The sequence below is a fragment of the Cynara cardunculus genome (genome assembly GCF_001531365.2).
Source record: "Cynara cardunculus var. scolymus isolate 2C chromosome LG 12, CcrdV1, whole genome shotgun sequence".
In the NCBI taxonomy this organism is placed as follows: domain Eukaryota; kingdom Viridiplantae; phylum Streptophyta; class Magnoliopsida; order Asterales; family Asteraceae; genus Cynara; species Cynara cardunculus.
This window is the reverse complement of record NC_037539.1, coordinates 37,934,613-37,960,196: the sequence shown is the minus strand read 5'-3', so window position 1 is coordinate 37,960,196 and position 25,584 is coordinate 37,934,613. Positions and strand designations below refer to the sequence as shown.

Here is a 25,584-nt window from a genome sequence, read left to right as displayed (position 1 = left end):
ATTGAGTAATTATAACTTTAGTGCTGAAAGCTCAAGGGATGATTTAGCTAAGATGATCATTCTTCATGATTATCCACTTTCTATTGTGGAGCATCATGGCTTTCGGAAGTATTCAAATGGTCTTCAACCTTTATTTAAGGTGCCTTGTAGAGCTACAATCAAGTTTGACATCATGAAGATATACGAAACAAAAAGAGGTGGTGTATTGCAATGTTTGGAAGAAAACGAAAGTAGGATTGCTCTTACTTCGGATATGTGGACAGCCGATAACCAAAACAAAGGTTACATGGCACTAACATCACATTACATAGATGCCAATTGAAAGTTACAAAATCGGATTATCAGGTTATTTCTTTTTTTAGTATTTTGTGCTATTTTTATAATTCAATGTTAATATTCTCATTTTAATATATTCTTTGAATCTTTGATGCAACTTTTTACATGTGCCATCTCCACACACTGTTGATGCATTGTCTCACGTTATGATCGAGTGCTTTATGGATTGGAACATTGATAACAAGTTGTCAACATTGACACTTAACAATTGTTCAACAAATGATGCTTTGGTTGACAGGCTCTTAGGTACTCTTTCTCCTTCCTCCTTAATTTTGAAGGGTAAGTTGTTTCACATGAGATGTTGTGCACACATCATTAATCTCATTGTGCAAGATGGGTTATCTATGATTGAGAAAGCAATCAAGAATGTTAGGGATAGTGTCTCATTTTGGACATGTTCTCCTAAAAGAGCCCAAGACTTTAGACTCGTTGCACGACAACTAGGTGTAGATTGTGAAAGAGAATTAGTGCTTGATTGTAAGACTAGGTGGAATTCTGTTTATACAATGTTGAATGTGGCTTTAGAATATAAAGATGTCTTTACTCGTTTAAGCAAGAAAGAGAAACATTATGTTTCTTTACCTAGCGAAGAGGACTGGAGAATGGCGACTAATGTTTGTGAGAAGTTAGGTTTATTTTATCGTGTGATAGAGACATTCTCCGGGACCAAATACCCCACTTCCAACATGTTCTTCCCTTTGATATGTGACATAAAATTATCTATTAAGAGTTGGGAAGACGATGAAAATGACGTTATTAGGAACATGGCATCAAGTATGTTGTTTAAGTTCGATAAATATTGGGGAGTCATACATGATGTGATGAGTGTGGCTATTGTTCTAGATCCTAGATATAAGTTAAAGTTGATAAATTATTTCTTCCCGAAGATTTATGGTGTGGACTCAAAAGATGAGGTTATGAGGATAAGGACTCTATGTAATGATTTATTTGAGGAGTACAAAAAGAAACATGATCAGAATAAAAGGAAAAGACAAAGTGGCACTACTTTTTCAAGTGAGGGGAATTCTTCTTCAAGCAAGGCCTCATGGCAATTGGATTTTGAGAATATGATATCTGAGGATGACAWGTTTGAAAAGACCGAGTTAGATGATTACTTGTCAGAGAAATTGTTACCGCTGGATGAAGAGTTTGATATATTAATGTGGTGGAAGTGCAACGGTGTCAAGTTTCCTATCATGCAGCGGATTGCAAGGGATGTGTTGGCCATTCCTATTTCAACAGTAGCTTCGGAATCGGCTTTTAGCATGAGTGGAAACAAGGTAACGAAACAACGAAGTCGACTAAAATCGCAAACAATTGGGGCTTTGATGTGCAGCCAAAGTTGGCTAAGGAAAGAAACTGAAGGTAATAATTATATAAATTGTTTGTTGTAATAATTATGTAAATTGCAATTGGTATATATAATTATTCTGACTTGCATTATTTTATTTCAGATAAAAAACACGGAGAACCAAAAGGATTTGATCAAACGATTGGATACGATGAAGATGTTGATTGTTGAGGGATTAGAGTATGGAATTATGTGTTGCTTGAATGCTTGGAAAACACTTGTTTTAAATTTTTCATCTTCTTGGATTATTGTTAATTTTACAATTTTATTATTTTTATTAGGYAAGACTAGATATGATGTAATTAACTAATTATGTTGTTATGTTGATCATGCTTAGAAAAAACTTATTAATTTTAATTTGACCTGGTGTTGACCGGGGTTGACCGAGGTTGACCGAAAGTTGACCGGGGACGGGGCCAGGGCCGGGGACTCTGTATATAAACCGGGGCCGGGGCCGGGGATTGCAAACCCCGCCCCATCCCCGCCCCGTTGCCATCCCTAGACGAATTCCTTCTCCGTCTTAAGTACCAAAATAATAGAATTACGAATAAACGTTCTTCCTTGTAAGTCAACATATCTAAAATTGCAAACAATAATCGTAAATCAACTTGTAAACACCAACCAAATAGTCATCATTTATATATCTAAAATTTCAATAATAATCGTAAAAGTGATTGTAAACACCAATCAAATATTAGAAAAACCAACTTGATAACATAAAACCTAATATCATTAAACCAACCATTCCAAATACATCAACGGCCAAAAAGAGTCATAACTATCAACCAAAAAAAGCCATTGGAAATGTATCATAAGCATCAACAAAAAAAGCCATTGGAAATGTATCATAAACATCAACAAAAAAAACAAGCATAATCATCAATGGCCAAATCAATGCAACCATCTACTTGTAGCCTTGTTTATCTTCAACTGTCTTAACCCAATCAACTGCAAATTCGGGCGGTATCATCAACCATGGCTCTCTATTCTCCTTGTCACCAAGAAGAGCCATTGCAATACGGTACAAAGGATCGTCTGTTGGCCATCCAAGTTCATTGAGTTTTTGAAGACAAACCATGTAAGAAGGAGGCTCAACACCATCGGGGTTCCCATGTTTTACGGCCAAAGCTTTTAAAACTAACAAAATCTGCTCATCTATCTCAGATTGGCTAACTTTTCTCTTGTTGGTTCTCACCTGCGTACGAGCTGAATATACGGGAGTTGAGGAGGTGGGTTGGGAATTGGAGATCTCCACTTCCTCATTGTTGGAAACAAAGAAAGGCTTGACAGAAGGCTCATGGTCATTTGATAGCGGTCCAAAGCTTCTGATGCCCGTGGAAACACCGCCTTCAAACAATTGCGTACACAACTTGGAGAATGGAAGATTAGTTGTCCTTAACGATTCAACATATTTATTTGACTGTGTTAAAAAATAATTATAAGTAACTAATCAAATTTTAAATAGAAGGAAAAAAAGTATAACACGATAGTGACTTGAATCTCGAGTTCCCATTGCTTGGGTGTCAAATTAAATGAGTTTGTTGATGGATCATACACGTTCCCTGTTTTATTTTTAAGTTTCAACCACGCCCTATATTTTCCCTTTAAATAGTCATAGTGGTTACGCATTTGCTTTCTATCCACATGAAAGTTGTGAATCTCTTTCAAATGATCAGAAACTTTCTTCCAGGACAATGATTTTAGACTTCCACCTTCTTTTTCGTTCAAAGCTATCTCAAGAATGCAACTTTCTAGAAACGTTTTTACAACAGCCATGTTTTTCCAACTTATCCTAGTCCTTTTTTGGCGGTTGTGAATCGTCTGTTTGTTCCATACCTAATTGGTTGAAAATCAACAAGTTGGAAACACATAATCGGCAAAGACACATAAAAATGAATAAGATAATCGGCAAAGACACATAGAACAGAAATAATCGGCAAAGACAAAGACACATAATCGGCAACATTAACGGCTCATTCAAATTCCAACAAAATTTGGCAAATTCTTGTTGACCAATTTGGCAGTTTCTCAACAGTCATTGATGACATGATTGCATCTTTGTTGAAAAAACTAGAGGCAATAAGGAATACTGTGCCATTTATGGTTCAACAAACAAAGGCGAGGACAAGTGGAAAGAAAAATGATGCATTACAAAGGCGAGGACAAGTGGCAAGATCTGGAAATATGTGTAATGAAATGGGCTCTAAATTAGAAGATTATCAAGCAAAAGAGGACAAGTGGAAAGATAGATGGGATTGCAATCCCTTTCCCAAATCTTGTAGTGGGGAACATACACCCCCAAGATTCAGACCTTGTTAAAAAGCTCTTACCATAAAACACAAGAAGCCAAAAAAGAGCTGTTACCAGAAAACACAACAAGCCAAATAAGAGTTGCGCTCAACCCTTTCAAAACAAAAGTTGTTACCAGAAAACTATCGAGAATGTGATGCCAGATCTGCAAATATAAGCCTCTCTAATGGTTTCTAATGGTGGTGGAGCAAATCGAAACCATTAGGTTTATGGAAGAGAAGATCGAAATCATTTCATTATTCTCTCTAATAGTAGCTAAAATGAAATGCACATGGAGCAAATCAAAGAAGATAGATGAAGAATGTGATGAAGAATGACATACCTTTGATTTGGAGAACGATGGAGTAGCGATCGATGGAGGAGAAGATGTAGTGGGTTTATGGAGGAGAAGATAGTAGTGGGTTTATGGAGGAGAACCAATGGGCTGGAAAATGTACCTTTTCTTCAAAATTAGGGAGAGGGTAGATGGGAAAATAAATGTAATTTAGGGGCTGAGTAGATAGGACCTTCAATTTTCAGCTGACCGATTCAGCTATTGGCTGAACGATTAAGCTTTTACCGAACACATCGATATGGTTGTGCGAATCAACCATATCTACTATTCAGCTCATTAAGTTGTTACCGAACAGCCCTATAATATTTTACCACAATTCAACACCCTTACACACCGGCCGGTGCGTATGGGCCCACATCCAAAAAAAATTCATTTTGTTCCTTAATTAAAATTAATACATTGTATCAAGGCTAATCGTTTTCATATTAAATTAATACATTATAAAAAACGATATTATATTAAAATTAATTCATTGTAAAAACGAGATCATATTAAAGTTAATACATTGTAAAAACGAGATCATATTAAAATTAACACATTGTAAAAATGAGATCATATTAAAATTAATACATTGTAAAAATGAGATCATATAAAATATTTCTTACAAAAACAAGATCATATTAAAATTAATACATTATATAAATGAGATTATATAAAAAAATAAAAATAAATAAACTTATCATAATATAGACGATTAAATGTCGGTAATGGAAATTGTATTAGGGTAATGAAGATTGTATTAAGGTAATGAAGATTGAAGTGTAGTTTTTATGTTGGTAATATGAAATTTGAATTGTTTATATAGTGAGGTTGAGGAGGAAAAAGACAAAATTGAATAGTGTTGTATAGGGAAGAAGCAAAATAAATGGTGTTGTATCAAAATAAATGAATTTTTTTTTATATGATCTCATTTTTACAATATATTAATTTTTATATATCTCGTTTTTACAATATATTAATTTTAATGTGATCTCGTTTTACAATGTATTAATTTTAATATAATCTCGTTTTTACAATGTATTAATTTTAATATGAAAACGATTAGCCTTAATACAATGTATTAAATTTAATTTTAATTAAGAAAAATTAATTAAGGAACAAAAATGATTTTTTTAGGTGAGCCCCTTACGCATCGTGCACCGGCCGGTGTGTAAGGGTGTTGAATTGTGGTCAAAGCATATGTCAAGTTGGTCTAGAATTGTCACATCAATGTCATAATATTTTTTTTTTTTTTTGCATTTTGGTCCCCATATGCACGGCTTGATGTGTAAGGGGTATGTGGTGGCCATTTGTATGTAGTTTCAACTTTAGGGTTGAAATTGTAATTTTCTATACTACCTTATAAACCGGATTCCATAAAAGGCTTAAAAACATTTTTTTAATGCATAATGTATTACCTTTTGATGCATAAAGTCTTAAAAACAAATCCTAATGCATAGAGTACTATAAATTTATGCATAAAGTATCAAAGTGTTTGAATATATACTCCCTAAGCCCACTTCTAAGAAATTCATTTTGGCTTCGGTCCCATAAACGTCGATTCCTTCTCCCAAGGCAATGACCCAGATCATTCCTTCTCCCAAAGACGTCGATTACATCAATGCTTCCCTCTCAAAGAGACGATTCATTTTCTTGAAACCATCACTACTTCCCTCCTCCCTCTAGTGTCCTTGCCTCCTCGTGCTCCTATCCTCCGGTGTTCCTTCCTCCTTGTTATACAGCCTCCTTTATGAGAAAATGGAGAATTAAAGAGAAGGAAGAGTAGAAATTGAACATAATAGAAGAGTTAAATGAAGGTAAGAATCAAAACCCTAGGTCCTTATCAAGTGCCAGAAACAAAGATTAGGGTTTTTATTCTGTAGTACTACTATTCATGTGGTTGTTTTAAACCCACCTTCTACGCTTTCGGTAGAAGATTGTTCTGCTGCTAAAGTGCCAGAAATGAAGACACTGCTTAATATTGTGCATCTTTTAGTCGCTTTTAGTTATTGTGCTTAAGATTTTTATGTGTAGTTTTGTCTGATTCCACGTGATGCTTTTACATATTCTAATGATACATTTTTTGTTTCTTAATTGATTTTTTGATAGATATGCAAATGAAAATTGTCAAAATACCATGTTGAAATTAAGGGTGTTTGTGGTCTAACCCCTTCTAATAAACCAGACCGCAAATGGTGGTTTGGGAACTTTTCAAATGGTCAAACCAGACCACTTGAAATGATGCGTTTGCTATCAAAGATGAAAGCTAGAAGTTCTTTTTTGTTGTTGTCTTGATGGGTTTGTGTGCACAGGATGTGGTAGTAAATTGGTTAATATGGGGATCCAGTGATGCTGCCTGTGCACGAGGTCGAAATGCTAGATTGTTATCAGGTGGTTCTCCTTGTGAACTATGAACTTGATCTCATTTCTAACAACACGAAAATTATATTGTTCTAATGATCGTCTTCATCATTTTATTATCATAGGCCCTCTAGAAATGGCTGGTATTTTGTGGGATTCTCGGGCATAACCATGCTACAATTTGTTAAGTACAATTTTCTCGCCTCGACTCTTGACTGTTTAGAAATAATAAAAAATCATTGGGTTTTTTTTGTATGAACCATGAACCATGTACCAGATTATCTGTGGATCCCATGAGGAAGTATATTTAGAATTATAAAAAATGTATTCTAATTTCTAAGCCCACTCATGTATGCAACAAACCTCTTATGGTTCTCTATTTTGTCAATTTTAGAATTGATATCAACAAATGTTTAGACCTTGCCTTTTGGTGATTGGCAAGTTTATAAGTTCTCTCAGCTAAAACTTTATCTTTTTACCATTGCAGGAGCTTTTTTCCTTTTCTTATGATTGTTCCTATTCAAAGACCTATATTTGCATTTCCAAAAGTCTACTCGACTTTCAAAATTCAAACTAGAGGATTAATCCCCCTCCAAAATGTCTTTGCCAAATACTAAAGTCATCAAAAGGTTGAAGTTCAAGAAACAAACATCAACATGGTCAACTGGTTTCTGGTTCAACCACATCCATGAGGCATCAAATAATCACCAAAAAGGATCGACTTCAAGGTTTGTTGCAGGGTAGGTTTCTTGAATCTTTTTATTGACAATCCCATGGTTCTGAATACATTAAAGAACTCACCATATGCTTCTTTTGGTTCACACATGAAATTTTCTTTTGGTTCACACATGAAATGTTCTTTTGGTTCCCCATGGAGGGTATTTCGTTCCAATTTCCTGGAAGGGATAACTCTGCCCATTTGTGACGATAACCTCGACTTCGACTTGCCAAAGGTTGGACTTTCAACACCTCTTCTTCTTGTTTGATTCCTACAAATTCTTCTTATACTCCACCCTCTTGAACACAATTCTTTCTCTTTTTTCACCAAATTAAACCCCTTTTTTGGTGCTTTCCTTTTGTTGCCTATTAACTCTTTCTTTACGCGGTCTTGATATATGTTTGTTTGTATAAAATATCGAGGCAACTATTACGAAGATGAGATTGCTGAAGGTGGATACGTGCAATCAATGGGAAATGGATTTCGATTGCAATTTGAAGAACAATAAGGAGTCGAAGATTAGTGCTAAAGAAGTTGGTGTTGTTATTAGGCTTGGTCCTGAGCTCGAAATTACTGGTTATGGCTGCGAAGATCATTTCTTGGAACTCGAGACCGTTGCTCATGCGTAAGATTACTTTACTTTCCTAAAATTTTGTTGAATGTGTGTGTGAATGTGCTTTTACCTCTTCGTTGTAAGATTACAATTCGGTTGAATTGAAGCATTTGTAGTTTGATAATGGACACTCGGGATTTGTTTTTATATATGCAATAAACCAGCCAAATATAAGTAAAATAGCATGTCTTTAGTACATCAAATGATTTTATAGTACCAGGGCACAATCAATTGATCTATTATTTAGAGCTCTTTGTATCCCATTTAGATGTCTAGAATATCACCTCTGTTCTTTTTTTGCTCTTCTTTTTGCTGTATATTTTCGTTTTTTTATGGTTTTTGTTGTTTCTTTCTACTCAAGCAAACGAATTAGGTTGGAGGATTTGTCCCAAAACATCATTTTCACTTCCATTGTTACATGTTTCTTGTACTCTTCTTTTGGCTACTATCTCAAGTTCTCAACTTACTTCCCTGTTTCATATTTTCAGTGAAAGAAAAACTTAAAAGATTCTATTTCTAAAGGAGTCTTTCTAATTTATAGTTCATAGCATCAACTCCCACATTGTTTCCAGCAGAATATGTGCAAGAATTTCAATTTTGTTTTGACAGAGCTCCAGTTCTTCCTTTTGATGAGATGAAGAGTATCATGCGCGAGGAACTCTCGAGCACAATAGATAGCATCGATGAGTATGTTGATCCTACACCAATTGCCTCAACTTCAATAACATAGGTCGATATCGTGATATGAAAGTGCAGTATTCTTTATCATAAATTTTGTTTAACATTTTGGAAAATGTGATCTCTAGGTACATGCAGCTAGGCTTAAAGGGTCACAAGCAGAAGTAGTAATAAAAGTCTTGAAGCCTGGAATTGAAGATGTATTAGTAGCAAATATGAACTTCATTTACAGATCACATTTTCCAAAATGTTAAACAAAATTTCTGATAAAGAATATTGCACTTTCAGATCACGATATCTGAAAGTGCAATATTCTTTATCAATTGCTCGCATTATAGAGTTCTTTAATCCTGAAGTGAGTTGTGCGTCACTAGTATGATGTGGACATTTCTACATAGAAATAGGGTGGTTTTAAAGAATTCGTTGTAATTCCTGAATCCCTTTGGTAGGTTGTCATTGTCAATGACATAAGAGCATCAATGCTTGAGGAAGTGGACTTCAAGAAAGAGGCATCGAACATGGAGTCCTTCAAAATATACCTGGAGTCAATGGAGCTTACTAGGCAAGCCACAACTCCAAAAGTGTATCCAGAATGCAGTACCAAGCGAGTTCTGACAATGGAGAGGCTATAGAGAGTTCCTCTTACTGGCTTGGACTCAATAAGCTCTCTTGTTTCAAGCCTAAAGACCAGTCTTGTAACTGCCCTTAACGTATGGTATGGCTAAGATTTCATTAACTCATTCCCCCTATACCATGGTTGTTCCGTGTTGTGTTGGACTTATATTTGAAATTTAATGAGCTTTTTTGTGATAATTTTCTGCAGGTTTGGTAGTTTAAAGGCATGTGAAACTTTCCATGCAGATGTACATGCTGGTAACTTATGGGTATTACGTGATGGTCGTATTGGGTTTCTTGATTTTAGTAGGTATTTATACACTGGGCTTGCCATTTAATGGCTTTGTGGGTGCATATTATAAGTATTGCTTCTATTACACAAACTTGCAATTAGACAATAGGCTACATCACCTGAACCATAATTTATGAGTTGTAGGAATTGTGGGACTGATATCACCAAAAACATGGAGTGCTATGGAAATGTTTTCGGGTTCACTTGCAACTGAAGAATATGAGTCAATGGCCTCTGCCTTGATTGACACGGGTGCTACAAACGTGGATGTGGACTAGGGCATTTGCTAAAGATTTGGAGAAGATCTTTTCGTCTATACAGGCATGTATTTTTATGTTTCTAGCCCTGCTCAAGTTATGATTATTACTCTCTATTCTTATGTCTACCATGTCCTGATTATTAGGATTTGGTTTCAGAAATTGTTGTTTAAGCAGCCACCAGAACAGACACAAATGCAACTACTGTATCAGCCAATTTAACTGTCGACGAGAGGCAGATGAATGCACTATTTCTCGACGTGATATGCTTCAGCATATGATAAAGTTCACATTTGATATTTTAGCTTCCTATAAGCTTTCTATGAGCTTGTTTGATCTCATTTTCTGCCATAATAAACTTTGATTATTATTTAAAACACCCTTCTGGATTTTTTCCCTTATTCCTTGTCTATAAATTTGCATCTCTCTAAAGAAACAATCACAATTCATTATTTCATATGCACACACTGGCCCTTTCTAGACATTCAAGTTTGAAGATGTAAATAGGATCATCTTGTTCGCCATATCGTAAAACTGCAGTTTGCCACAAAAAGAAAATTTTCATGTTGATCTTTTGGCTCAAAATAGACAAGCTATTGGAGAACTTCCATAGTTTTTTGGTTACATTTGTCAACAATTTTTTTAATCAATTGCATAAATATACTCTAACTAGTATATCAACCATTATTATCATTTCCATCTAATTATTATCAGATTAACTAACATAGCCCATCATTTACAATTGAGATGATCTACACCCTTCAGGTCAGTTTGTCCATTCCCTCATGCTTTAATCTTATATTTATTTGGATTAACGAGTCATGGTATATTTGTTATAGTTGTTAAAAATAATGATAGGTCATCTTGAACTACACAAAATGCTGCTATATTGCTGAGCTATAAAAGTGTGGCTTACATATGGGGAATCCACATTGGCACACATGTTTTTTTATTCATTTATTGTAACCACTTGAGTTGAGCTACTTGGACCTGTTTCATAAAATCGTCAAGCTCTCGAGCAAAATATCCATACAAATAACTTGACATTAAGATGTAAAAGCAATGCCTTAAGTGTGACAGGGCAGCCTACCTATATCCCTCCGTAGACATGTTGTTTCTGTGGTCCGAGGAGAAAGAAAGCTTGACAGGATGAGTATTGTACCATGAGAAGAAAGGAAGTCAACCTCCTTCAATTACATAGAACATGGATTTTGCCTATGTAATTAGTTGGATTGTCATGTCAATGTAAATGAATTGTCCTTTCCACAGAGGCAAATCTTGCATGCCAGGTTACGAGATAGCAAGTTGCATATTATGTCTCTGTGGGACACATATCTCTATTACTATGAATTTCATAAATCAAGTAATAAATGGTTGGTTACCAACCACATAATATATTATGCCATCTTTGGGCACAAATAGTGTTGTGATACTTCCAAATACACCTGTTGATGTTAGTATTATAAGGAAGCTATATATTATAAGGAAGTTATATATTAGTTAGAAGTAGAATGTGACAAAACTATCTTCGATGATGATGACCGAGGTTCTGTTATTCCCCTTCTTTTCCCCTTTCTAGATCAGTCCCTTAAGAGAATGATAACGACTCATAGTGTGTTTGACATCTCAACATGTTATGTGCAACAATCATATTGCCAGAACAAAGTGTGTCATCAGATAAGGTCGTCTCATCTGTGAGCAAAAAGGTTTGACTTTAAAAGAGCTTCTTCAGCATACATCTCATCACAATGCAAAAGTTCGTAGAGGTATCATTTCTTTCATGAACATGTGGGTTTGTGAAACTAATTGTAAAACAATTTGTTTTTGACAAATGAACAAAAAGCATATACAATCAAGATGTTCATTGACATTAGTGGGTAAATAAGGTTTGCATATTATGTAGTAGTCTAAATTCTAAAATGCCAACTATTTTTTTCTTGACTTTTTTTTTGTAACAGGAGACTTATAATGCAATGATCGATATAAGTGGTCATGATTTTAAGTCTGTTCTTTAATTGCGATGTAAGGTGCACGTGTCCAGGTGTTGATGGACGGTTTGGACTTTGGAGAGGATCGGTTTCTTGATTCCACAAGCTTAAGATTTTATGATTTGAGTTTTTGTATATAATTTCTCATATCGTTGATGTTGATAACCATGTTTCTATAGATCTAATATTTTAACAATATGTTTCTTGACTTTTCAAACAAGTAACTGGATCTGGATCAAACGATGAAGATACAGCTTATGAAACTGGATTCATATCAAGCTATAGAAACATCATCTCTAACCTTTTTATTTTCAGGGAATCTATTACTTATTTTAATTTTTATGGTATTTTTTCTGTTGTTAGCAATTTGGTTTAAGCTCTTTTGTAAACTTCGGTTATATGCTTTTTCAATCTCTGTAAATGTAGAATTTGGCACCTAAAAAGATGTAGAACAGTAAGTTGTCAATTTTTTTTATTTAATCAATGAAATGGTACATTTGTATTTTTGAGCTTTTCTACTTGATGGAACTTTTCATAAAAGAGCATTAACTTTGCTTCTAGTGCTATTAAGAGCAAGAAATGATATCAAGATCACAGTTTGATGACTATGGAGCTGATTAGATGAATTGTTGACCGGAAGCACAACTTGATAAGCAACATACTCCATGCAATGCAAGTCTCTCTGGAAAGGAATATTTATAGTGGATATGTAAATTGCTTTATATTGTTACTAATAAGGATTTTTTTATTAACCTGGATATTCAATACGCTATGTGAGCCGACTAATCCCAGGACGACCACCTGCTTTGCAGATAGCCCGGAGCCATCACATTTGAACCTCTGTGGCCACAAGGAGATTTTTATTCCTCCTTGGATTTAAACCTAGGACCTCCTGGTACTTTTGATCTTTGAAGACAAGCTCAAACTAATGAGACACCACCCTTGTGGTTCTAATAAGGAATTTTGTATGAGGATATTTGGATCTTCAATCCAAATCAATTAAATCATGTTTTGGAAAAACATTTATTTTTCACTTGTAATTACGTATTAATTAAAATGTTAGTTGCTATAGTGTATTACCGTTGCATTGACTTGCGATATTATCCTTGATTGTGATTATAATTTATAGGACAATAAGGGGGTGTTTGGAATTTGCTTATAAAAACAACTTATTGACTTATTTCAATGTGACACCGGTAATAAACACTTTTGAGTGTTTGGATAAACAACTTATACCAGTGGTGATAAGAAGTTTTTGAAGAAGTTAAACCCTTCTAACTAATAATAAGTTGATAAACACTTTTGTAGAAAAGCATAACTTGTTTCAAATAAACAATCCCAAACACCCCCTAAAATGCATAGATTTATTTGTTTTGTTAAGTTTAAAATCTCACTTATTTTACAAATGGTTGCAGTTGCACAAGTAGACTGACATTTTGAGAAGTTCTAAATTACAATTTGAATGATTTTGACGAGATTTTACATCTTGCTAAAGTAAGTTTTGAGTGTTGAATCTTACCAGTAAACACCTATCAGGTAAACGTTTAAGTAAACGGCTTGAAGTTAAGTCCCGCATTAGATGTGTGTAGCCTTTATATCACTTGGGTCCTGATTTTGAGTGAGATACGTCGAGTACCTTTGAGGTGTCAATTTCTCTATTCACAATAAAATTTGACGTCCCGCCACATTAAGCGAGCAAAGAACTAATAAATTTTAAAATGTTTACTTTCGTCGGTTCACTTTCTCTCCGTTAGGGGTATTTGGGATTGCTTATAAAAACAACTTATTGACTTATTCTGGTGTGTCATCGATAATAAACACTTTTGAATGTTTGGGTAAACAATTTGTATAGGTGCCAAAGTAATAAAAAGTTTTCAAATAAGCGAATCCCAATTTACAACCTTTACCCGTCTGAGATCGTCCTACAACACCCTTCGGGTCTCGGTCTCAAACCTCGAAAATGGGGTGTTACAGGTTTGTATAGTGTGAGAAAAACAGAATTAGGTTGGATTGGCATGGAATAATTGGGAAGCTTATTACTGGTAATCTCTCCCTCTTCCTCTCTACACGATTACATGTCATCAAATTAACAATGGTGGAACGCAAGCTCTACAAAACAAGGCTCTGCGTACTCTATAAAAAGGGTCATTGCCCTCGTCAGACCTGCTCTTTTGCTCATGGCGATGCTGAGCTCCGTCGATTTAATACTTCTTCCTCCTTCAATGGTATCTACTTAATTTTACACACTCTGATCCTTTACATCTTCTTTGTCGCGCGATTTAATTTAAATAAGCATCACTCTTATGTTTTTGGAATTCATAACATGTTCCAAACTTTTTGTTGAAATTGATGAGTGATGACTGTGCTAGAAGTTCCGCAGGCGAACATCGAAATACGTATGATGTCCGAATCCCACCTCAACCATAGTCAATCAAAGGCTAACCTCCCTCTTCTGTTTATGCTTGAGGTGGGATTTGGACATTATAATGAGTTGATAATCAGTTGAATTATGGGAATTAGGAAGCCGCTATTTTGGAGCAATGCATGATTAATTGGAATATGTATGCTAAGTTGAGTCCTAGAAACAAAAGAAAAGAATTAAGCATGCTGAATACTATTTCAATCAAAATGGAGTCGTTTTCATTAGTAGCTATAAATTATTGAAGGGATTAAAGAATAGGGATTGAAAACATATAAGTTATCCTTTCTTTGCTCATTTTCTTCACTTGGGTAAATGCCTAATGTCCTATGTATGCACTGTTTGCCGAGTTAAAACCACCCATTTGTAGAAGGTGCGAGCCTTGGAGAAGCCAGTAAGGTTACTTCTTTGTCTTTGCAAAAGTTCTATGGAAAGGCTGGGTATACAACTTCCATTCCTAACCCTTGCGGAGCCAAGTAAACTTTGGTGTAGGCTTGTCATTGATTCAAAGCAAAACCGAACCTCACAGGTTTGGTACCGGCTTAGAGTTGGTTCATTTTGAACCAGATTGCTTAATAGTTTGGATACTTGTTAACTAAAAACGGTTTTTAACATTTCTCCCATTACATATTTATCTTGTTTGTGCAACATGTGTCAATTAAACTTGGAAATAGAAAATAAAGATCGAGAGTTATTGGGACCAATATTCAAATCATTTGATAGAGACAGATTCAAGATGGTCAATCTCCAAGAAAAGCTGAAGCTCAAGAGAAGAAGAATGAAACAGTTTTTTGCTTAATTTCTTTCATAAAAACAGAAGTACAATACTTATATGAATGAAGCAAATTCTAAAACTAACCCACTCTCCTAATACTACTGTATCCTACTCATGACTTCCTTAAAAGGACATGACTTCTACTAAAAAAATGGTAAATAAACAATTAAGAAAGAATAATAATCCTACTAATAAAAGCTTGAAATGCCAAGTCTTTGGAAGTCGACTTGAGGTCCACATCCAGGTTCATATCTATTTTTTTGTAATGTCGCAAAACCAATGCAAATAATAGAGCAACAACCAAACACTTGAATCCCAATGTCTATAAAAAGTTCATACAATAACTGCAATCTAGATGAAGACACAAAGTGATGTCATTTTGGACTTCTGTCAACAAAAGAAGTAAAAACCACTTTGGTTCCTGTTTTGCTCATATTTAACGTTGACGAACCTGACAAGCCGAGGAACGGTTCTTCAAAATTCATAGAATCAAGCCTGTTTTGCTCATTTTTAACCGTTGACGAACCTGACAAGCCAAGGAACGGTTCCTCAAAATTCATAGAATCAAGAACTAAACCGGGCATACTCGGTTGCGGTCTGGTGTGGTTCTGTTTGGTTTACCAGTTTCAACTTGAAGTGTTTTTTGCAACGCACTTAACTTGGTGCACCAAGTTCAACCTTGTATTTGTTAGAAGGGTGCTGAGCTATGAAATTTTGCTAAGGAGGATACTTCAAGATCACCTGCTGCTATTGAATTTGCTTCCATTTATGATATGAGAATTTGATAGTGTAATGTTTGATTATCATATTGCATTTCAATCTTCTATCATTTGTTATGATCAAATAAGGTTGTTCAAATATTTTCCATAAATGAAGATCTAGCAATCTGCATTTGGTACGCGATATCTGACCTACTCCACTGGGCTCATGCCTGTGAGGTGGATATTCCTCGAGAGGCTTTTTCATCCTTGACACAGTTTAGGACTTCTATTTGGTTCTTTTATCTGCGGTTTCTTCCTGTCTTATGCATGAGGGAAGCCCCGATAAATATTTGATTGACAGGAGATGATCATCAAGTTTCACATTGGGACACATTATCCTATAAGCAGTTTGTGTATCCCATCATCAGTCTTCATGGCATAAGATCTGACAAGCTTATCATGCTTTTAGCAGAAGAAGTGATTCTGGTTGGCTTGTCTTATTGCTGCTTGTGCTGTTGTTTCTGCTTCTTGGTTTGCACTTATTCATCTTTCAAACAACTGTATCATCTGAATCATCAGAAGTAGGACTTTGTGGATGCCACAAATGTTTCATTATATGGTATCATGCAGTTGTTCAAGCATCCAAAATCTTTTGTCTTTTCTCTTCTGTACTCGTGGAGCATGTGCTACTCTCTTCGGTCTGCTACATTTATTAACAAGATATTGCAAGGAATCAATTCAATGGAAGGTCTTTCCAGTTGATATATTGAATGCAGGATGGACTAATATACTATTGAATGACATCAAGAGGAAAACTGGAATATTCAGTTCATATTTCTCAAGAAGAAAGGATTTATATTCTATAATCAGTTGTGCATCCAGACACGAAGGTTTTCTGAGTGCTGTAGCTCAAATATGTCTATATCCTTATCTTTTCTTTATATGAGAGCTATAATATCTATGCCCTATGGCCCCTTCGGAACTCAAAAGAAGGCACTTTAACTGTTCATTATTTTGTTACTGATGTTTTTCTGCACATGGTAAGGCCTAGCTTTGTCGTCGTATATTGTCTCTGGTTTTCATAATCTTGAATTAGGTAGATGATGGTACCCAACCAACTGAAACACTCTGTATGTGTTGCAGGGAGACGGGACTATCATGGTAGTGATTTAAGAGATAAGCTAGGCAGACGGCATTCTCCATCTCGGAGAAACTTCCTTGACACAGATGCAACAGATCGACGCCCATTTCGTGGTCAGAAACTCCAGCCATACACTTGACTTATATATATATATATATATATATATATATATATTCCTTTCAATTGGTTATGTATTAGGCTACAACAACTCTGCTAGCCTGTTATGTTCTGGGAAGTAGCGACTATCCACCCTTGATATTCCATTGTTTCAATGTTTCTCAGTTATGAACATGGCATACTCATTCTGATAAATGTACGAGGATGCGAATCTCTAATGAGAGATTCTCTTTCCGGTCCATGTGGTTATGAGGACGTGTTTGATGCTAAAGATGCCATTCTATATTCCGTTGTCATCTTCTTTGCCCATCTCATATAAGAGTCACATGCACGCCATTTCTATGTTGCACTTTGAACATTTTTTCTTAGTGAAATTTCTGTTATTATGCAGGACATGATTCTCCAAGGTCTGGGAAAAATAGGTATGTTTCTTTGGTGGTTGAGTCCTTCAGTTTTCCTTTTCTCTTTTGCGTTTATCATTTTATGACTAATCAGGTAGTTGAAATATGATTTTGTGGTCCTCTTTAAATATTGTTGCTTTAATGGCTTGGGAGATTAATTTAGATGTTAAGATGGATATTCTTTAAAGCATACTTCAGCCTCTTTCCACAGAGTAATGTGGAACTGAGTTCAACTTTTAACAGTAACAGGTCACTTAATTTCAGCACATCAAGCTTGTCTCACTTGATGCATGATTTCTTGCAATTCCATTTACTTCCAAGCTTTATCTGATTGAGAATGGTCTATAAGATGTCTGATTTATCTTACTTATAGAGTAGGTGTTGTGTTGCATCTTTATCCCTTTATAATATCAGGGAATCCTTTCAGGAGGTGATTGATCTGGAGCATTTTGTGGCTTCGTTCTGTTTTGTTGCATTTTTAATTAGTGATGATGAATGTTATATGACAAATGCAGGCTGTCTCCACACCTAGATTCGCTTTAGTTAATGCCTTGAATTCAAATAATCACCATTTTTTCTTCACGTGCATGTTACTATGACCTTTTATGATCAATACACGAGGCATTAGGTGGTTGATAAGAATTCCATAACATTTTCTGATTCAGCTTGTCAGAGCTGCTTCTGCAATTACTGAGAACATATAGTTTTTTCTGGGTTGTGTTCGATTTGAACCTCTTTACTAAAGCTAATTTTGTTTTTTATTCGTGTAAAATCTTGTTGATTTCCTTCGTTTCTTTTCCCATCTCATTATCATTCCTTCTTAACTTTGTGCTTTTATGCATGTTTTAGTGACTGGAATCACAAAAAGAGACAGCAGTTTGATGGTGAAAGTGATTTCTCAGGAAGCTTGAGAATGTCAGATGGGGCCAAAGATCAAGCCAAGGACAGAAAACCCACATCCTTAGAATTCAAGAATGCTCATGACGAGCAGGTTTGATTTTTTCTCCGAAAATCTATATTTACCGAAAAATTGTCACAGATCATGTCTGCTTTAATCTCCTCTGTGTCCCCTTTTAAAATTTTGTGCAGTTGAAACAACTGAAATCGGAAGTGGATATGCTGGAAGATGACAAGCAACATCTCGAGGTTAGTTTTTTATCTTCTAGTTTCGTGGCTAACTAGAACAATAATGATTGATCAACATCATCATTTATATAAATATGGAATCCCGTGCTAGAGCATTTGATATATCCTGATAGTTCTTTTATTTTTTTTAACTTTTTTTGAAATAGCGTTCTTTTATTTTATTTTTACTTTTTTTGAAATAGCGTTCTTTTATTTTTTTAACTTTTATTGAAATAGCGTTCTTTTATTTTTTACGAGATGATTGTTCCATGGATCATCTCTTCATTGCTATGTACAATTAATAATAATGGCTGGAAGGTAGCACTGTTTCTCAAATTCAATCACACTACCTTCATTTAAGAATCATGTCAATTTCACTTGTATTTTAAGCTGCCTCTGTCATATATGCATGCTGTACTTTTATTGGGATTTGTACTTCCTTTTGATCCTACACTTTAATTTACGGAATGGTGCATAGATCTATTTGGAAGAAAGGGTGCAAGAAGCAGATAGTCTAAATTCTAAAATTAACGAGCTTGAGATGCAATTGTCCTCAGAGAAAGATGAATATAAAAGGTATCTTGATAATCTTTTACTTGCCAAATCTTCTTGTTACCTTTGATGTGTTCTTTCATTTATTTTACCCCCTCTTTCTTATATGCCTTATACTTTTTTTATGTTAGAATCTCCTCTAAAATTCGGAAGTTTGTCAAGGCATATAATCATCATTCAAAGATACAAGACGAATTGAAGAGGCAAGTTTCTGTTTCTATGTTCTCTGGTTATGTATCTTTTGGCTTTTTCTTTTAACCTTATTTGGGGTAGTTTCTTTTTTAGTTCCTCTTTATCCAGTTAACAAGTTCTGCAATATGTAGGTCAGAAGCTCGTCTCCAAAAGCTTGGGGAACATCTTGGTTCGGATGTCAGAACTGCCACTAATGAAGAGGATGTCAACATTAATATATTGAGTGAAGAAGAGATGTTGGGTAATCATTTAACGGGCCCAAGAATTAAGCAACATAATGATGCTTCTCCAAGCAAGAAAAGGTTGCGGGTAAGAGCGTATGAAGATCTAAAACAAGGTACTTATTGGTTATTGAAAATTGTATGAGGCAAACACAACTCAATTCAAGGAAATTGATCTAGTGCCTGCTTCAAACCAATACTTGGTTATCTCGATAACTTTGTAGAATAGACACCTTGTCAACTTCACAACCATACACACAAAAGCACAACAAAGGTTTACTTCTTTCAGCCTAACATTCGAAAGCAAATGCCAGTTGGTACTTAATGGTGTATTAATTACTTTAATTTGCAATACAGTACAAAAACAGCGAATTAACGGCTCCCTGTTACATATGTTGCACCACTTAGAAGGAAATGCTCCAATCTTCTTTCCAACGGCTTCCTTAGATTCACAGGCTGTCAGATAACCTAGATGCCCGCCCCTTTTGGGGGGGGGGGGGGTTGTAACCAGTTTTTATGATTGTTGTAAGTTTTTACATTTTGCATATATGTAAAACAGCTGACAGAACACAAAATCAATTCAACTACAAGTGCAGAAAATAAAGGGTTTGAGAGGAAGAATTGACACAAATATGTATAGTGGTTTGGACCCTTTGTCCTAGTTGAGACCCATCACGGGAGGCGAATTACTGGAAGACCGTGATCCTTAAATGGTGGATACACAATCGATAAAATGTAGGGCAGTCCCACAAATTTTACTGGAAGTTGGTGATTCATCACCAACAAAATTAGTGATCTGCCTTAAGACTAAGTCACTTACCCGAAAAATACATGTATGCTCAAGTGATTATCATTGCTGTGTGACAAACAAATGTAAATTGCCAAATTCATTTTCGCAAAACAACGGGTTTTTCTTCCTTGTCTCACACAAAAGGTCACATTTTAAGCTTTTGGGAAATTTTGTGTGTGGCCTTCCAAATTGAGATTCAGATATCCTTTTATGGCCAAAGTTGAAAATCTGTCAGGCAATATCAGGAAGTCTGGAAATCTGAACTTTCTAAAGTAGTCATTTGAACCAGACAGAAAGCTGTTGTAGAAACGACAAAATCTGGGATGAAAATCCGGAAGTCCTTGCTTTGAAAAATGCTGGTGGACAGAAAAATAGCTGATTCAGGGAAACGACAAAATAAGACATAGCAAGTTCAGAAGTCTATATTGGCTTAGAAGAAGTCCAGAAACATTTTTTAAACACTTTTCACAAAATGTTCTCACATTCTTGAAAACTTGTTTGCTAAGACTTGGCAATTACACAACTCGTTTATGTAAACATAAACGAGAATCACTTGGGCACTTGGCTCCTAATGTGCCTAGTTTATAGCAGTTTGGAATTAAAATGGTGTGGTCCTTCTGTGTCCTTGAATTCAATGATATGTGTACGTGTTTATAACACAACTAAACAAGCAATATGGACACAAGTAAACTACTTGAAATTTGGGAGAGAAATTAGAAGATTGTTCTTGTGGATGCTTGACCATAATGAACTCAACAAACTAAAGATTAATTATTATACCCTAAAGAACTCAACAAACTCTCTTGATCTTCCTGGAACAGACATGACCAGTATAGCCTGAGAATTCATTCAAAAAGATTGTTCAGCTGAACGAACATCAGGCCCTTAAGGTGGCTGGCATAACCTCACACTGGCCACCATAACCCTATGCCTTTCATTAAGTTCTGATAAGAGAGTTTTGAGAACCAGGCATAACCCTATGGACTACAGTGCCCCACCATGACCTTACATCCCCTAGCGTAACCTTACAATACCATGGCTATAACCTTATGCCTTCACGAATTCTTCATCATAAAGCTTTGATACATACGAGTATTTGTTTAACTTGTACCCTAAGTCCTAACTCAAGTATACTTTGTATTCATATTAGCTTATACAGATACAGCAATATGCCTTATGTTTTCAACTAAACCTTTCAACATCTTGTCTTTCAAATCAATGTGCCTATTTATTCACACATGCTTTATTTGGGTGTTTCTTGGGGTTAGCTTGTTGGGGGCCTGTGCCCCCAATGCCTATACTGTGCATCCGCCACTGTCTATGACAAAATAATTTAGCTCTCTTACATTGTGAGATTCAATGGTCAACTTCTTTTAAGAATTCATGATTCCAGATGAAATAGAAGATTTTGCTATTACAATTTGATGAAATGTGATATATAAATGGTGAATTTACTTCATTCCATCCTTTTGTTGTTTTTTATCCATTCATAGTTTCAATTTTTTTTTGCTATATGTTATATGGCAATATATTTAAGATGATATCCATAACTAAGCATCTTGCCTTGGATCTTTGCGTTAACATAGAGGGGATAGTATTAAAACCTACTGAAATAAACATTCGGGGATATTACGAATAACATAATAATGATGAGTGTTATTTTGATCCTGAAGTTGTTAAAAGAAAGAGTTTGATGATCAAGAACAGAGAGTATAGATGAATTTCTGCTGATGTCTCTTAATACATGTTTTGCCTACATTTTTTCCCCAGATGTCTTTATCACATTGCTAAGTATTTGTGCTAAAGATGTCTAAATGATATCATTAATTTCTATCACAATCTATTCGGATGTAAGCTTTTTTGTGTCATCATTCTTCATCTTTGATTTTGCTTTGCAGCAGAGAATGTAACAAAAGGAGAAGGGCTTAGTACTGGAAGAGCGAGATTCGAAAAGCATTCTAGATGGGATCCAGACCTTACTCAATTCAAAGACAGCAAGGAAATTGGAAGAGATATAAATGGAATCAGCAATGGTAGATCTTTACTAAATGAAGGCAAGCCTAAGCATAGCATGTTCACCAGCAGTCCCTTGGCAGATAAGGTTTTCATTCTTGTACTTCTAATATATAAATTAGGTTACCTTTTCTGCCTGATGGTTGAACATTTTCTTCCTTGGTATAATCCATCACCCAAGGATTTTGATTATCCCGGAGCAAGTAGAGATCAGCTAAGATGCTTAAAATACCAAGTATACATTGTCTTACCCCTAGCCTATATTATCTAATTTTTAAGATCGAAAGTAAGGTAAATGCGTAGCTATACCGCCCCATATGAGGGCCATTTTTACCAAATCTATCACCGTAAATACAACCACCACAGTTACAATACCTACTACATGCGGAAAATGATGGCCCTTAATCTTTGACAGCATATCTAGGTTCCTTTACATCATTTTTATTCATTCTCCATTCTCTTTTTTGTGGCACTCATTTTTGTTTCTTCTTGCATGAAGTAAATGTGACCCGTAGTTGCATCTTCAATTTTATCATTGCGCCATATAAATGGAATCCATATTGGTAATGTCATCAAAATAATAGAAGACTAACCTTTTAACATTGTACATTTAAGTTTTCATTGTTCTCATCTAGTGTCTACCTCTTTGTTTCTGAATCACATAATCATGTTTTTAGAAGGCAGGAAGGATGAAAAAAGCCTTCAATGAGAGGAAAGAACCTTGTCGCATTGAAAATCTGCAGAGATTATGCTATCCTTTGACAGAGTTTAGCTCACATAATATCACAGAAAACTAATATTGTGTCTTAAAACCCCATAAGATAATGTCATGGTCCAGATATAGGTGGAGGGCTTAGCACTGTCAGGGGCGGACCTACATTGATTGATACGGTGGCATGGGCCACTGCTTCATGGTTCAATCGTAAGGGGAAAAAAGTATGTATATGAAGGGTGCCACCGTATTATTTTGTTGGGTGCCACCATATAGTTTCTGAAACTGAAATTTAAGCACAAGACTTTGATGACTAAGATGGTTAATGCTTCTACCTTTGTACGAAAGGCCTGGGTTCGAGTCTCACTGGTGTCAAATTTGTTAAGTTTTAGATTAAATTTTGGTGTTTTTTCATATAACCGCTTATCTAATAAAATGATAATTTTCTCACATCCTTTTTGAACCATTTGATAGACCATTTTACAATATAAGTTCTTTCGTTTCCAGTTTTAGCATACACCAACTAGTTTGAGGGAAAAAAAATCGTGACAGTATACATCCTAACAATGCTAGTGTTAGAAGTTTTTATTTAATATTAGAAGACTATGAAAATGTGTAATTTTCACTTTCTTGCATGGAGAACGCTTGACCTGATGGTTTTTATTACAAGAACTTCTATAGAAACTGTAAAGTTGTATCAAAATAGTCCATCATTTGAAAACTAGTCTCTGTTGGTTTGATTCCTAAGAACCCAAAGAGCTGTTTGTCTATCTGTAATAATGCACTTTGAACATGCAGTTAAAAGATTCCAAGTCAGGCCTTGATTTCCCAATAACTGGGATTGCAGCTCATGCAGCTGACGAACTCGTTGATGTGGTTGAACTGGATGAAAAGTTTGAGGAAGAAGAAACTTATTATATGAGAGGAGAGAAGGGTCAACTTCCATTGCCGCCGCCACCACCTCCACCCCCACCTCCTTCAGTTCTGCAAAAAGCTTACTTACAGGTTAGTCAAATTAGGAACCAAAAGCTTTTCAGTAAAGTTATATTATTATTATTATACCGTTGATTAATCTTTTGCTTAAAATTGATCTACACTACTAGCTTATTTCGCCAATTTTCTTCTGTTCTCCATTTCACATTGTGGGTCCCAATTCCATGACATGGGGGTGGAGGAAGATTGGCGAACAAATGAAAGTACTCCTTGAGTTTTACGCACAACAGAAGAGTATATGTGAAAACAGTCTTCTTGGGGATCTAGATTGAAAATCTTAATATCTTTAAATAGATTCAACAAATTCCTTTTGGAGAAAGGAATGCAACAATTCCCTTTTTTGGCAAAGTTTAAATCGAGTGTTGCCATTTTGCCGATTAGTAAATTAGTACAACATAGTAATTACATGGATTTCGGTCTATAAACTTCCTTCTGTTGTTAGTATTAAAGAAGATGTTTAAATTTTTTTGACTAAAAAACAAATACTTGCATCAAGTTATTGCATTTATTTTGGGATTGAGGGAGTATGAAAAGATGGAAAGTTTGAAGTAATTCTATAATTAGAGCCATAGAGATATATCCAACTTGAGATGCATATTGATTTGATTTTAATCAAGTAAGTTATTTTCCTACTTTAAAGTTGTGGATTCTGAACCTAGTTAAAGAGAATTTGATAACCATATTCAACTATGCATCAGATGGTACAACATCAAGAATGTAGTAACAAAACCCGTATAACAAGCCAAAAGTCTGCATACATCTTATCCTTCTAGACCCTATCCTTTACTGGGTTTGTGAGTGCTAGGTTGCACGTATTTGTTGTGGAATGGAAATTGATGCTGATACTGATACTAATACTAATACTGATATTAAATGGATATGTTGCATGCAGTACAAGGAGAAAGATGAGAATGCAGATGTGGATGATGAGATGGTGGATGTGGATATTGTTTAATTTTGTGTTACTTCATCCATGTTGTATTGGTTTTCTTTATTTGTATCAACATCAACCTGCACTTGTGAAGCTCTTTGCAAAATCAAGATTCGACTACCGGTTTTGTATGATGTATGCTTTTCATACTATCACGATTTGATTAAAATCTCATTTAAAGTTATATAGATAAAGGGAGAACAAAGCCCTTTGAAGAAAGTAGAGTACAGAGTCTCACCCTTCATCCTCGTGTCTTTTTCAACAATTTTTTTTGAATGATCAAGTCCTTAATTTTTTCTTTGAATTAAATCTCACTAAACTTTCTCATGTTCTCGAAACATTTTTTTAAAGGGAAAAGTCCAAAGAAAACCAATGGAACTTAGTGTTTTTAAAAAAATGTCAGATAAATCCCTAGACTTTTTAAAACATATTAAATGCGTCCCTAATACCAAAAATATAACCTGCAACTTGCATCGTAGGTAAAAAGTGAACTAAAAAACCCTAATAACCATCCTAAATCTAAACTGTTCGCCCTATCCACGCTACCTCCCTGTCTCAATCTTGTCTTGATCCCGCCATTGTGGTCCCTCAGCCTAGCTCTACACCACTTGTCTTCGCTGTCCTCAACCCAACCAGATTGTCAGCATCGCCACCGCCCTGAGTCTAGTC

At 35.3% G+C, this 25,584-nt stretch overlaps 1 protein-coding gene and 1 pseudogene across 1 annotated transcript; both read left to right on the top strand.

Moving 5' to 3' along the window:
* The first annotated feature begins 7,826 nt into the window (after positions 1 to 7,826).
* Positions 7,827 to 10,125, top strand: LOC112523901 (annotated as a pseudogene).
* A 3,624-nt stretch (positions 10,126 to 13,749) lies between these two features.
* On the top strand, positions 13,750 to 25,062 carry LOC112522733 (zinc finger CCCH domain-containing protein 13). The gene is made up of 11 exons (XM_025132033.1): positions 13,750 to 14,057; positions 16,871 to 16,981; positions 17,377 to 17,407; positions 18,236 to 18,377; positions 18,476 to 18,532; positions 18,990 to 19,087; positions 19,195 to 19,266; positions 19,387 to 19,592; positions 22,165 to 22,367; positions 23,790 to 23,996; positions 24,877 to 25,062. Exons 1-11 carry the CDS (start codon positions 13,925 to 13,927, stop codon positions 24,937 to 24,939), a joined length of 1,323 nt encoding a protein of 440 aa, XP_024987801.1. The 5' UTR covers positions 13,750 to 13,924; the 3' UTR covers positions 24,940 to 25,062.
* The last annotated feature ends 522 nt before the right edge of the window (positions 25,063 to 25,584 follow it).